The 15,730-nt window shown below is 37.6% G+C and overlaps 1 protein-coding gene across 4 annotated transcripts in view; it reads right to left on the bottom strand.

The window, feature by feature from the left end:
* Nucleotides 1-15,730, bottom strand: part of LOC132416211 (zinc finger protein 260) — a 61,156-nt gene that overhangs the window by 26,124 nt on the left and 19,302 nt on the right. For 3 of the 4 annotated variants that reach the window (XM_069540174.1, XM_069540175.1, XM_069540178.1), the window contains one exon: nucleotides 4,139-7,781. In XM_069540174.1, coding sequence (XP_069396275.1) covers nucleotides 6,379-7,781 — 1,403 coding nt within the window. In that variant the 3' untranslated portion in view covers nucleotides 4,139-6,378. Of the gene's footprint in view, nucleotides 1-4,138; nucleotides 7,782-15,730 lie in introns of those variants that run through there. The other variant, XM_069540179.1, reaches the window with a different exon arrangement.

Here is a 15,730-nt window from a genome sequence, read left to right on the forward strand (position 1 = left end):
TCATTAGGTTCATTTTCATCTGAAAATATTTTTTTAATTTTCCTTATTTTTTGTTTGACCCTTAGGGTTAATTAGTAATGTGTTTAATTTCCAAATATCTGTGAATTTTTCAAATTTCTTGGATTTCTAATTTAATATCATGTGACTGAAGGATATACTTTGTATGACTTTAATCCTTTTAAATTTATTAAGATTTGTTTCATGTCTCAGTGTGTTTTATCCTGGAGAATGTTTTATATGTATATGCTTGAGAACAATGTGTATTTTGCTCTTATGGGGTGGAGTTTCTATTGATGCCTATTATCTAAGTGATTCATAGTTTGTCCAAGTCTTCTATTTTCTTGTTGACCATCTACCTAGTTGTTCTAGCTGATATTGAAACTGACTTTGAAGGCTCTACCTATTGTGAAATTGTCAATTTTTGCTTCATGTATTTTGGAGCTCTGTTTTTATGTGCATTCCATGTTTATTTGGGCATTTTTATATAGTAACTTTAAAATCCTTATAATTCCAACATCTTTGTCATCTTGGTTTGTTTTGGTCTTTTTTCATTCAAGTTGAATATTCCTTGTTCTTGCTAGGATGAGTAAGTTTTGACTGTACCCCAATGATTTGGGTTATAATCTTATGACACTCTGGTTTCTGTGTAAATCTTGCTACTTGTTGATAAGCAGGAATTTAGTCATGGCTCTGTTTACACACATAGTATTTGGAGCCCCCACTGGCTGGAAAGGGAAAGGACCTTTGTTACTGCTTCATTGGAGTGATAATTCACATATTGCCCCTGTAAATGCCTGTCAGTGCCAAGTCGCAACAGTAGTTAATGCCCCAGTTGTACTTACACCCTCCCAATGCATCTGCCAGCCAGGAAATGAGGTGTGCTTCATGGTTCTTGGGCTAGGTTGGCAGTCAATGCTCTAATCACATACATGATCTTTATAGATGCCCATTATTGATGGGCCAGGATGGCAGTCAGGTCTCTGCTCACACACACAGCGCCTGCATATGCCCATTGCTTGGGAGAAGAGGCATTACTGCTGGGCTGGGATCTTAGGCTGTGCACACACAAGGCCTCTGCAGATGCTTACTGGCAAGAAGGGAGGATGGTGCTGCTAGCTGTTTGCATAATAGTGTGAAAGATTGGCATTTTTAAAGTATTCAGCTAATGCAGAGTTGGCATTGTCAATAGAGTATTGTTCTGCAGGGCAGCAACCTTCTCAGCCCTTTGGATAGGAAAAGCAAGCATACCTTGTGTGTTTTATTTTTTTGTTGTTTGGTGTTTTGGTAGTTGTTTGCACCTGCTGGTATTTCTAATTTCAAGTCTCTGGTGCTCAGATAAGAATATATGGGGAGATAAAAACAACAAAACACCCAGTCTTCTGCCAGGGAACTCACCACTGGGCTGGGTTGTTATTCGAATCCCAAGGTCAATAGAGTTGGCCTTCATTACTCCAACTTTCAGATTCTTAAGTTTATTTCATGTATTTTTTCCATGGATTTTAAGTCTAATAAGTGGAGAGTAATAGGGCAAAATGTGTTTACTCCATCATGTCCAGAAGTATGGTTTCTTATCTTTGCTCTTTTGCACATACAGGATATTTCTCCCCCTCCCTGCTTCTAAGATTTTCTCTTTGGCATGGATTTTAATCAATTTCGTTATGATTCCCTTGGAGTAATACCCCCTGTCCCCCATGTTTCTTGTGATTGGGATAGGTTGAACTTCATGGACCTGTGGGTTTATAATTTTCATGAAATTTGGAAAGTTTTCAGCCATTATTTTAATTAATTAATTGATTGATTGATTGATTTTTGGCTGCATTGGGTCTTTGTTGCTGTGCGTGGGCTTTCTCTAGTTGTGGTGACTGGGGGCTGCTCTTCATTGTGGTGCACGGACTTCTCATTGCAGTGGCTTCTCGTTTCAGAGCATGGGCTCTAGGGTGCATGAGCTTCAGTAGTTATGGCATGCAGGCTCAGTAGTTGTGGCTCACAAGTTCCGAAGCACAGGCTCAGTAGTTCTGGTGCATGGGCTTAGTTGCTCCACAGCATGTGGGATCTTCCCAGACCAGGGCTTGAACCCGTCTCTCCTGCATTGGCAGGTGGATTCTTAACCACTGCACCACCAGGGAAGTCCCTCAGCCATTATTTCTTCAATTATTTTTTCGTCCCCTGCCCATTCTTTTTCCACTCTTCTAGGGATCTCAATTACACATAATTAGGCTAGCTGAAGTTGTCGTACAGCTCTCTGATACTCTTATTTTCTCAGTCTGTTTTTCTGTTTCAATTTATATAGTTTTTATTGCTATGCCTTCCAGTTTACTAATGCTTGCTTTTGCAATGTTTAATCTATTAATCCTAGCAACTGTATTTTTATGTCTCAGACATTGTTGTTTTTACCTCTAGATTTGTTTGGGTCTTTTAAATATTTTCCACATTGGTACTTAACATGATCAATCTCTCTTCCTTGTTGGATATATAGAATATAGTTATGACTTTTGTATTGTCAGTATCTATTATTAAATACAAAATCTATTTTTGTCATTTCTAGTTCTGGTTGTGGTTCTATTGATTTTTTGCATTATAGTCATGTATGCCTGCTTATTTATACTTCTGGTAAAATTTATTTACTACAGACATTATGAAAGTTACCTTCAATGTGCTTGGTATTTTTGCATTTCTATAAATATACTCAAACTTTGTTCTGTAATATACTTATGTTACCTGGAAACAATTTGTTCAAGATTTGCTTTAAGCTCTGCTAGGTGGGACTAGGAAAGCCTTAATCTAGTGCTAACTCACCTATCTACTGAGGCAATAGCTTTTTGAGTAATCTAACCAGTGCCCTATAAATTATGAGGTTTACCACTCTTGCTGATGGGGACACAAACTATTCCTGGCTCTGTGTGAGCTCCAAGGATTACCTGTGCTCTTAAGCATTTCTTTTGCTGGCCTCAGGTGGTTTCCTTGATCCCATGCACTGATGAGAACTTGGCTCAATACTCTGCCCTGCAGACTCTAGCCATCACTGCCTCCCTGGACTCTCAGCTCCATCTTGTCTACTTAGGGAGATTACAAAGCGCCCCTTGTATTCCCCCTCACAGTGCTGAGGTGTGGAAATGCTCTCTAGGCAGTAGGCTGGGTCAAATGTGTGGATCACATTTGTTTATACTTTCTTAGGCATTACCATTGTGTTGCCTGGTGTCCAATGTCTGAAAACCTTTATTTCTCATATTTTATCTAGTGTTTTGTTATTTTAGGCAGGAAGGTAAATCCTGCCTCTATTATTCCCATTTTGACTGGAAACAGAGTATTAAAAAAATAAATTCTGTTCTTAAGAATTGAAAGAAGAAAAAAAAAAAAAGAATTGCAAGAGGACTACAGAGTTTCCATATGCCCTTCTCCCAGTTTGCCTAATACTAACATTTTACACTACTGTAGTATAATGATCAAAACCAGGACATTAACATTGGGAACAATACTATCATCAAATGACAGGTTTGATTGAATTTCATCAAGTTTTCTCTGCTAATGTTCCAAAAATTGAATCCACAATCCAGCATTGTATTTAGTTCCCTTGCCTTTTATGACCTAGAAAAGTTATGAACTTTTGGAGTATTGGGCAAGTTATTTTACAAAAGGCTATTCATTTTGGGTCTACCTGCAGTTCCTTCATTATTAGAACATAGTTACGCATGTTTTGGTGAGAATACTACCCAAGTGTTTGCCCTTCTTAGTGCATCACCTTGATGCCAGTGTCTCATTGTTGGTGATTATTCGGTTAAAGGTGTGTGTGCAATGTTTTATCTTTGTAATTAAATACTTGGGAGAGATACTTTGAAACAATTCTAATATCCCATTTTTTCCTTATACTTTCACCTTCAAATCTTACCGTCCATCAATGGATTTTGTATATAATTACCACTATTATTATGGTGATTTCCTATTTCCCTCATTTCCTTTACATTTATTAATTAGAATTCTTCACCATTAAATTGAACCAGAATCCTTTCCTTGCAGTAGCTAATTTTATGGTTCAGGACAGCAATAAACAGGATAGGTCTGGAACATCCCCTTGTATTTGGGGAAAGAACCCAAAGCTTCCAAGTAGGCTAGGGAAAATGTGGAAAGGATAAAGGAACAAATGAAAATGGAAAGGAATAAATTTTATCAATTTGAGCACCAAGAAAAAGTACCAAATGTTACATTTTGGTTTATCATATTAGCAGTCTGTGAAATGACAGGAGTTCATAACAAAATTCAAAGGAAAATGTTAATGTAATGTGACCAAAATATTAATGTAATGTGAACAAAATGTAGCTGTAATTACAAATAAGGGAGACAATAAGGATGTGTTGTATTTTTTTTTTCATTTATTCATTAATGATTCAAAAAATAAGTGTCAAGCCACATGGTTATTTTATTTCTGTCACTAATTTTAAGTCCGTATATAAGGTTTGGATAGCTCACTGTTTTAGTTTGTTCGAGCAAGCAAAAAATATTAAAAACACACAAAGAAGAGTAGGGCAAGTAGCTCTGGAGTACTGTGCAAGAAGAGGGAAATTAATCAGCATTGATGGTAACTCAGAATAACCAGGTAGAGTAGGATATAAGAGCAAATCAGCAGTGTGGTCACATGACAGCTCAGTAAATAGAGTGAGCTATTAATAACAACATTAATAATTATAATACAATTGAACTATTTCAAAGATATGAAATAGCAAGTATCCTAATAAGGGTAACAACAGAGACCCATTCTTTTACTCTGTAGGACATGAATGATCTAGCTGTTACATACTTTTAATAACTGCTAACTTAAGTAAATTACTAATAAGAAATATGTAAAGAAAACATAGCTCAGTATACCCAATGAGAAAACCTTACTTACTATTGCTGATCATGCAAAACTGGGCAAGATATCAATCTCAAAAGTTAAAATCTAATGAATGACAGTGATGTAAATGTATGTAAATATAACAGGTAAATTTTCTTATAAAAATCAATAACCAGTGGCTTTTGATCACTTTGATTATATAACCAGGTCAACTGTCATAAGAAAGAGGTGATGAGTAGCTCAGATTTGCAACCTTATTAACTGTCGCATTTTTTTGTTGTTGTCTTTTCGTTTTTCCTGAGTCAGGGGAGATTGCTAAAATCAAAGGTCTACTGATTTTCCAACTGCCAAAACACAGTAAGACAACCCTGAACGGAATAAAAAGGAAAATTATAAATAGATACAAAACCCAATTGAAGCCATGGTAAATAGCAGCGTTGTAAACCCTCTTGATTTTAGTGACCAGTTTATAATCATTGCAATAGCTGTAGGTTTTCTCCTACTTTTAAAGCTGCCTAACAAATTTAAGAGATGTAAGATTGGGTTAGAATATTTTATGAAATATTTTAAATGCTCATTTCATTTGGATGCCTACTGGTACTGCCTAGAGGTGAAAAGACTCCTTAAAGGAATTGTGTTGCAAAAGGTATTTAGGGAAATCTGTTGTGTCAAAACAAAATAGAAATTCAGAAAGAATTCAAACATTTGATGACAATGGAAAAGTTAAAACATCTACCATTAAAACAAAATCAAGAGAAAACAAAACAAATCTACACAAACACCTTGCAGGACCACAAAACTTTAAAACCACATAGTGTCTGGGGGTTCTAACTCCCTGGAGAAGATAAGTATGCCATATAAAACAGGCAAAAAATTAGAATGCAAAAGATATATTTGAGCAATATTACAAATCACTAAGCCAAAAACAATAAATAGCCAAAAACACAAACACCAAAAGTAACTGTAAGCAAAACATCCTTGGACAAGAAACTCGTATGAGGGCTTCCCTGGTGGCGCAGTGGTTGACAGTCCGCCTGCTGATGCAAGGGACACGGGTTTGTGCCCCGGTCCGGGAGGATCCCACATGCCATGGAGCGGCTGGGCCCGTGAGCCATGGCCACTGAGCCTGCGCATCTGGAGCCTGTGCTTCACAACAGGAGAGGCCACAACAGTGAGAGGCCCGCGTACCGCAAAAAAAAAAACTCATATGAAAATAAATCAAATAATTAATAATTAGGGAAATACATTTCCCATTTAAGAAACGGATTGATAGGCATCATCCTACATAAATGGATATTCAGAATGTTAATTGATATAAAAAGGAGAAATATTTGGTGATATTGAACAAAGCTGAAAGTATATCTCACTTATGAATGAATAATTCTAGTTCTAGAGTGGCCATAAAGTCTGGAAATAGATTTAATTGAGGTAGAATCTCTGCGATAACTTCTACTTAAATACACATATTTTTCCAATGAAACTCAGAAACAAATGGGCTTTATATATGTCTTTCATTCAAAAATCTTCTCACCAGTACAACTTGTTCAATGTCAAGTAAGTTGCCTGCCCACTCTAAAGGCATTCCCACATTCCTTACATTCATAGGGTTTCTTACTATTATGAATTCTCTGATGTTTTGTAAAGGATGAACTATGTCTAAAGGCCTTCCCACATGCCTTGCATTCGTAAGGTTTCTCTCCAGTATGAATTCTCTGATGTTCAGTAAGGGCTGAACTGTGTCTAAAGGCCTTCCCACATACCTTACATTCATAAGGTTTCTCACCACTATGAATTCTCTGATGTTGAATAAGGGCTGAAGTAAGTCTAAAGAACTTTCCACACACTTTACATTCATAAGGTTTCTGACCACTGTGAATTCTCTGATGTCGAGTAAGTTCACTACCTACTCCAAAAGCTTTCCCACATTCCTTACATTTATATGGTTTCTCACCAGTATGAATTCTCTGATGTCTAGTCAGGGATGAACTGTTTCTAAAGACCTTTCCACATGCTTTGCATTCATAGGGTTTCTTACCACTATGAATTCTCTGATGTCGAGCAAGTTCTCGACAGACTCCAAAAGTCTTCCCACATTCTTTACATGCATAAGGTTTCTCACCAGTATGAATTCTCTGATGTTCAATAAGCTGTGAACGAATTCTAAAGACCTTCTCACATTGTATACATTTGTATGGCTTCTCACCAGTATGAATTCTCTGATGTTCAGTTAGTTGTGAATGAAATCTAAAGTCCTTGCCACATTCCATACATTTGTAAGGTTTCTCATCAGTATGGATTTTCTGATGTCTAGTAAGTTGTGCATGCACTCTAAACGATTTCCTACAGGAAGTGCATTCATAGGGTTTCTCACCATCATGAATTCTTTGAAGTGCAGTGATTTTTTCAATTCTCCTAAAAGTCCTTCCATATTGCTTACATTTATAGCAGTTCTGATCATCACAGTGTACACTATGGTCTTCACAAAAACTAAATGCATTCCCACATTCCATACATTTACAAGGTTTCACACCAGTATGAATATTCAGTTGTAGGGTATGTGGGTCATCTACTCCAAAGGTTTTCCAATATCTACTACGTTCAGAGGTTTTCTCAGTATATATTTTCTCATATTCATCAAAGTTTAAGTCACAACTAAGGACCTTCCCATATTCCTTACAGGGCTTCTCACTATCATGAATTCTCTGATGTAATGTAAGAGATTTATGATTTTTGTAATTGGGTACTTTTTCAGAGATGATTTTCATTTGACTGAAATATCCCACTTCAGGTCTTTGCACTTCAGTCTTCCTTTTGCTTTGCCAATCATTTCTGACAATGGAGTTCTCAAGGCCAACTAATTTACTACTTTCTATTACTTCCCACTGAGAATCATTTTTTTCAATAATGTCCTTCTCTGTAGATAAAGTCTTTTTGTCACACTTGGATTCCAAGTCTGAAAGAAAGGGAAAAAACAATTTCTTTTTTCATGTGTAACAAAGATAAAATAGTTATAAAATGCACAGGAAAAAAACTGAAAATAATTCACAGTATAAGTGAATGATTAAAATACTGTTATGAAGTTTGAGGAAAGGTAAAGAGAACTCAGAGAATGTTAAGAGTATAACATAAGGTTGTGAGGTTTGTGCTAAGAGAAATGGATTAAGTCAGTGGGTCTGAAATTTTGGTGTTGATCATCACCTAGTAAGCTTGTCAAGTACTGATGTTCATGAACTAATCCAGATAAACTGAATCAACACCTATAGATGTGGAATTTAGTCATCAGTATCTTGTAGAGATACTGCAAATACAGATCACAATTTGATTACTGATACATACTAACAATTTTCTGATACTTTTCTTCTTTTACAATATAATCCCAATACTTTATCATCGATAACAGGGTGCTGCTTGTAAAACAACATTTTAATCCATTATCCCCTTTCACCTAATCATTTTCACCTTCTGCATCAAACCACATTTCCTATCATTTAGAGATACCCACAAGATATTTCATTTCTCAGAAATGGAATCCTTATATACTACTTCCTTTTCATTGTCTGGGTCTAAAAGTTACTACCCTCTGAAATTATGTACTAGCTGACTCTAAGTAAGTTCATATCTATGTCTCTATTCCAATATCTAGTTCCTTGCCCTCATACCCATTTTTCCAATTGTGTAATCTGTAATTTTCTCTGTTATCATACTGTTTATTTCCTTATTAAACTCCAAAAGGACAAATAAAGTCATTCTATGTGCCACTGAATAGCAAGCCCCAAGGTCATAGTAATTTATAATTACAGGAAAAGCAAATCACTGGTTGAAAGCAATGTGAGAATAAAAGCCAATATTACAAAAAGAAGTCACTTTTTGGTAACACAATTCTGGTAACACAATTACCAGAATAATTATATAACTATAAGAATCTCCATGCCTTTAAAACCTCACACTACACTACAGTGATTTTATATATATAAATTTATATACATGAAAATTATAATATAGTAAGATACATTCATATATATAATAGTGTTTATAAATGATTGTTTTCCAGTTGCCTCTCCACCTATGCATACTGTCTCGATCACTGCTGTTAATTTCCTCCTATGCAAAACCATGAGTTTCTTCATCCCAATAAAGATGGTGTTTTATTTACCTCTCTTCAGTAACATTTTCACTATTATTCATCTATCCTCCTGAAATCCTAGTCTATATTTAAATGTTTTCCTTCATGCTCTTTCCCAGGTATTCCTTTCCATTTTCTTATTCTCAAAGCTATACTGCCTAAAATAGTATCAGAATGTTTTAGATATTATAATAGGTATTTCCCATATTGTAAAGCTTATGCAATTCTGAGTAAACCTGCGGCTGAAAAGGAGAATTTGGTAACAGAATGATATGTAAAATGTGGTGGAGGTGGGCAAGAGTGTAAGGCACTTTGTAACAAAAGATTTCTTGGACCTAGCTGGAGATTGGCAATCAGATGAGGGAACAACCTAAGGAAAATCCAAAGTGACTGATATACATTGCATGATAAAAGGCAAAAATAATTTCTTGTGACTGAATTATGTATAATTAAGGTGAAATAATGCAAACACCATTATTTGACTGAAACAATAAAATCATAAATGAATGCCAATATCAGTAAATTAAAAGTACTTCCACTTAGAAATGAAGACACTTTCTATCAAATAACTGTTTAGTTATCGTGGAAATGTAACTGAAATTACAAAACTTTCAGGGAATGGTGGCGTTGAAAATATTGCACATTAAAAATCTATGAAACTCAATATTAGTCACATAGAAAGTAAGAATTTAGACACTTATATTGATAAAACTGAAAGAATGAAAACCAATGTATACATTCCATTCAAGAAGACAGAAAAGAACAAAGTGACCTAAAGAAAAGGTGAGAGGAGAATTCAATAAATATAGAATCAGAATGTGATGAGTTAGAGAACATATAAAGAATATAATCAACAAATATAAAAAGTGAAAGAAATCAAAGATGACATAAACAGATGGAGAAATATACCATGTCCTTGGATTGGAAGAATCAATACTGTGAAAATGACTATACTACCCAAAGCAATCTACAGATTTAATGCAATCCCCATCAAACTCCTAGTGGTATTCCTCACAGAATTAGAACAAAAAATTTTACAATTCGTATGGAAACACAAAAGACCCAAATAGCCAAAGCAATCTTGAGAAAGAAAAACGGAGACGGAGGAATCAGGCTCCCTGACTTCAAACTATACCACAAAGCTTCAGTAATCAAGACAGTATGGTACTGGCACAAAAACAGAAAAGTAGATCAATGGAACAGGATAGAATGCCCAGAGATAAACCCACGCACATATTGTCATCTAATTTATGAGAAGGGAGGCAAGAACATACAATGGAGAAAGGAGAGCCTCTTCAATAAGTGGTGCTGGGAAAACTGGACAGCTACATGTAAAAGAATGAAATTAGAACACTCCCTAACACCATACACAAAAATAAACTCCAAATGGATTAAAGACCTAAATGTAAGACCAGACACTATAAAACTCTTAGAGGAAAACATAGGAAAAACACTCTGACACAAACCACAGGAAGATCTTTTTTGACCCACCTCCTAGAGTAAAGGAAATAAAAATAAAAATAAACAAATGGAACTTAAAGAAAAAATCCAATTAAAAATGGATGAAAAAAAAAAAAAAGGTGGAAGGGGCTTCCCTGGTGGCACAGTGGTTGGGAGTCTGCCTGCCGATGCAGGAGACATGGGTTTGTGCCCCGGTCTGGGAGGATCCCACATGCTGTGGAGCAGCTAGGCCCGTGAGCCATGGCCACTGAGCCTGCGTGTCTGGAGCATTTGCTCCACAGCAGGAGAGGCCACAATGGTGAGAGGCCCGTGTAACGCAAAAAAAAAAAAAAAAAAAATGGATGGAAGACCTAAATAGACATTTCACCAAGGAAGACATACAGATGGCCAAGAAGCACATGAAAAGATGCTCAACATCACTAATTATTAGAGGAATGCAAATCAAAACTACAATGAGGTATCACCTCATGCCAGTCAGAATGGCTATTATCAAACAATCTAGAAACAATAAATGCTGGAAAGGGTTTGGTGAAAAGAGAACCCTGCTGCACTGTTGGTGGGAATGTAAATTGAAACAACCACTATGGAAAACAGTATGGAGGTTCCTTAAAAAACTAAAAATAGAACTACCATATGACCCAGCAATCCCACTACTAGGCATATACCCTGAGAAAAGTATAATTCAAAAAGAGACATGTACCACAATGTTCACTGCAGCACTATTTACAATAGCCAGGACATGGAACCAACCTAAATGTCCATCGACAAACAAATGGATAAAGAAGATGTGGCACACATATACAATGGAATATTACTCAACCATAAAAAGAAACGAAATTGAGTTATTTGTAGTGAGGTTGATGGACCTAGAGTCTGTTATACAGAGTGAAGTAAGTCAGAAAGAGAAAAACAAATACCATATTCTAACACATATACATGGAATCTAAAAAAAAAAAAAAGGTATTGATGAACCTAGTTGCAGGGCAGGAATATAGATGCAGACATAGAGAATGGACTTGAGGACATGGGGTGGGAGGGGTAAGCTGGGGCGAAGTGAGAGAGTAGCGTCGACATATGTACACGACCGAATGTAAAGTAGTTAGCTAGTGGGAAGCAGCAGCATAGCACAGAGAGATCAGCTCTGTGCTTTGCAATGACCTAGAGGGGTGGGATAGGAGGATGGGAAGGAGGCTCATGAGGGAGGGGATATAGGGACATATGTATGCATACGGCTGATTCACTTTGGTGTACAACAGAAACTAACACAGTATTGTGAAGCAATTATACTCCAATAAAGATCTATTAAAAAAAAAAGTAAATGACAAATGAAAGAACCATCACAGAGGGTATTTTTTAAATGTTATAAGGCTCATATGCCAACCAATTTGAAAATGTTGACTTATGAATTATTTTCTAGGTAAATAAATACTGAAAACCCTAGAAGCCATAAAAGTTGAAAAATGAACAATTTGCTAGAAAGAGATAAAATTGTCAAAGACTTACCTCCCATGAAACAAAAAATCATAAGAATGCCTATTGCCCAGGTTGTGGCAATAAACCAGGTAATGAACCATGGCTCCTAAAATAAAGATCTGAGTCACGAACCTGGAGCAGGTAAGGTAGAAAATGTGCCCTTGACTGTTGTGACAGAAGCAAGAATGTTTTATAATATTAATGAACTATAACAAAAAGACACAAATCATCAAAGGAGACCACCATTTTGACAATACAATAATCAAAAGAGGGTAAAAAGTACTTTGTGTACCTAAACATGTTAACTAAACAACTAAAAATTTATAGCTAGAATTAATTTTTTAAAAAGGAACAAAACACATAAAACATGGAAGACCAGAAGAACTCACTTTTAACCAATTCAGGTGTTTGGTCTGGGATAGGGAAGGTATAGGGTGAGCCTGGGAAAGCTTCAGAAAGCAATAGTAAATTCAAAGAATAAAGAATCAAGTCAAAGGTACACAAAAATCCATAAGGAATTAGTATTTATACAGCTAGGCATCAACAAAGACTGTGATGGGCTAAAGTATACTAAACCAATGAAAATCAACAAATCCATAATGATATGTAAATAAGAGGTCAGAAAATTTCAAGTGCACCATTTGAGGTGGCTAATTAGTTACAATCATATAAAGAGTATAATCAAACACTTGCTGCCTTTTCCATTAGATTTCAAGTTTATCAAGTAGCATGAGGGTAACTAATTAAATGTATTAGAAGGAATGACGGACTTAGTACAACACTGATTTAAATGAAGGTCTTCAATTGTAAAAAGCATTAAGTGAATTGTTGATGAGGAACTGTGTATTCATAGAATGCTAAAGTAGGACCAGAGAGATCCCTTTCTGACCATAATATCTGAATTAGTTCCATTATTCTTCATCCCTTTATTTTGCTTACTTTTCTTCATAGCCCATATCACTATCCATGATATATTTTCTAATCATTTATTTACCTATTTATTATATATCTCACTTACTAGTATGTTAGTTCCATGACATTAAGATCTGTATTGATCTTTCTTACCATTGTACTTATAGGGCTAACACAGTATCTGTCTTACTGTACACACTGATTAAGTGTTGATTATAAAAATGACCAAGATTTTTTTGTCAGTGAAGACATTTATGTAAGTCTAAATACAAGAGGAACTAGGGGAAATGTTGGTTGAATTGGGGAAGATCTTAATTTGCTTCCCCAAGTATCAGGCTCTTTTCCCATAGGGGTTTAAAGGGAGTTTCCCCAAAACATCACAGGGGCCAACCTCCTCTTGGACAGGCTGGGCTTTTTACTCTGGTGATGGCTTTCCTTGCTTCATCAAGTCCTCACTCACCTAGCCCCGTTTACTTGTCACATTCCTCGTAACCCTCCAGGACAACTTCCCTTCCACTAATAAGGCAGTCAAAACTGGCTTAGAAATGGAACACTCTGTTTACAACAAAGAAATGTAACATAATATATAGAAATATATAAGAATCATAACCAATTCTAAAAAACACTTTTGAGAATTGGTTAAGTTTTTAATAAATGAGGTTGAAATGAAAGACTTCAGAGAAGATAAATATGAGAAGATTGAAAGAACATTCACCTTAGAGTGACCATAGAATTACAAAGTATAAAGAGAGTAAAAATTTTCTGACCTCTTATTTATGTATCATTATGGATTTGTTGATTTTCATTGGTTTAGTATACTTTAGCCCATCATAGTTTTTGATTGTTAATGGCTAGCTGTATAAATACTTTACCAGACAGGTAAAGAAATGTCTTCTTTTATTTAAACCCATGCTATCTCTTTGCCTTGAGAGGCAGTATGTTGTAACAGCTAAGAATATCAACTTTGGCGTCAGACTGCTTGGGTAAGAAAACCTGCGTCTGACACTAACTAGCTAAGTAACCCTGGAGGGGTAGCCTAAATACTCTTTGTCTTAGCAATCTCTTCAAAGAACAATAATGCAAGTAGTATTTATGCCATAAGGTTGTAGAATTAGATAACTCAGTATATTAAAAGGGCTTAAATCGGGGCCTGGTACAAGGCAAGAACTATGTGAGCTGAGAGGAAAACAAGGAGTTTTCTAAAACATTAAAAGGTCCTTGCTGGAATACTGACTTAACGTTAAATGCAAAGTTCTTTAACCCCATAGCAGGTGTAAGACAACACTTGTGTCAGGCAATGAATATGACTTCTATTTGCCAATGTAACAATATAAATTATACAAATTCTTTTAATAATCATAACAACTCAGGACACAGTATCTCAGCTGTTCTCCCAGAAGGTGGGTAAGAAAATAATAAAGAAATTTTAGCAATTCTGGGCTCAAAAAAATATAATAGATATCTCAAAGGATACAGTGTATGTATCCTACAAGTCAAATCCAAGGACTTCCCTGGTGGCACAGTGGTTAAGAATCCACCTACCAATGCAGGAGACATGGGTTCAAGCCCTGGTTTGGGAAGATCCCACATGCCATGGAGCAAATAAACCCATGCGCTGGGGAGAAGGAGGGGAAATTGGCAGAAGAGTAAGACGTGGAGATCACCTTCCTCCCCACAGATATACCAGAAATACATCTACATGGGGAACAACTCCTACAGAACTCCTACTGAACGCTGGCAGAAGACCCCAGACCTGCCAAAAGGCAAGAAACTACCCCCGTACCTGGGTAGGGCAAAAGAAAAAATAATAAACAGAGACAAAAGGATAGGGACGGGACCTGCACCACTGGGAGGGAGCTGTGAAGGAGGAAAGGTTTCCACACACTAGGAAGCCCCTTCGCGGGCGGAGACTGTGGGTGGCAGAGGGGGAAAGCTTTGGAGCTGCAGAGGAGAGCAGAGCAACAGGGGTGTGGAGGGCAAAGCAGAGAGATTCCCACACAGAGGATTGGTGCCAACCGGCACTCACCAGCCCGAGAGGCCTGTCTGCTCACCCGCCGGGGCAGGCGGGGCTGGGAGCTGAGGCTTGGGCTTCAGTCGGAGCGCAGGGAGAGGACTGGGGTTGGCAGCATGAACACAGCCTGCAGAGGATTAGTGCACCATGGCTAGCTGGGAAGGAGTCGGGGGAAAAGTCTGGAGCTGCCGAAGAGGCAAGAAACTTTTTCTTCCCTCTTTGTTTCGTGGTGCGTGAGGTGAGGGGATTAAGAGCACTGCTTAAAGGTGCTCCAGAGATGGGCGCGAGCCACGGCTAAAAGCGCGGACCCCAGAGACGCGCATGAGATGCTAAGGCTGCTGCTGCCGCCACCAAGAAGCCTGTGTGCGAGCACAGGTCACTATCCACACTCCCTTTCTGGGGAGCCTGTGCAGCCCGCCACTGCCAGGGTCCCGGGATCCAGGGACAACTTCCCTGGGAGAACGAACGGCACGCCTCAGGCTGGTGCAAGTCACGTCGGCCTCTGCCGCTGCAGGCTCACCCCGCACTCCGTACCCCTCCCTCCCCCCAGCCTGAGTGAGCCAGAGCCCCCAAAGCAGCTGCTCCTTTAACCCTATCCTATCTGAGCGAAGAACAGACGCCCTCCGGCGACCTACACGCAGAGGCGGGGCCAAATCCAAAGCTGAACCCCGGGAGCTGTGCAAACAAAGAAGAGAAAGGGAAATCTCTCCCAGCAGACTCAGAAGCAGCGGATTAAAGCTCCACAATCAACTTGATATACCTGCATCTGTGGAATACATGAATAGACAACGAATCATCCCAAATTGAGGAGGTGGACTTTGAGAGCAAGATTTATGATTTTTTTCCCCTTTTCCTCTTTATCCGTGTGGATGAAAGGCTCTTGGTGCTGCAGCCAGGAGTCAGTGCTGTGCCTCTGAGGTGG

Source organism: Delphinus delphis, chromosome 20 (assembly GCF_949987515.2).
Source record: "Delphinus delphis chromosome 20, mDelDel1.2, whole genome shotgun sequence".
Taxonomy (NCBI): domain Eukaryota; kingdom Metazoa; phylum Chordata; class Mammalia; order Artiodactyla; family Delphinidae; genus Delphinus; species Delphinus delphis.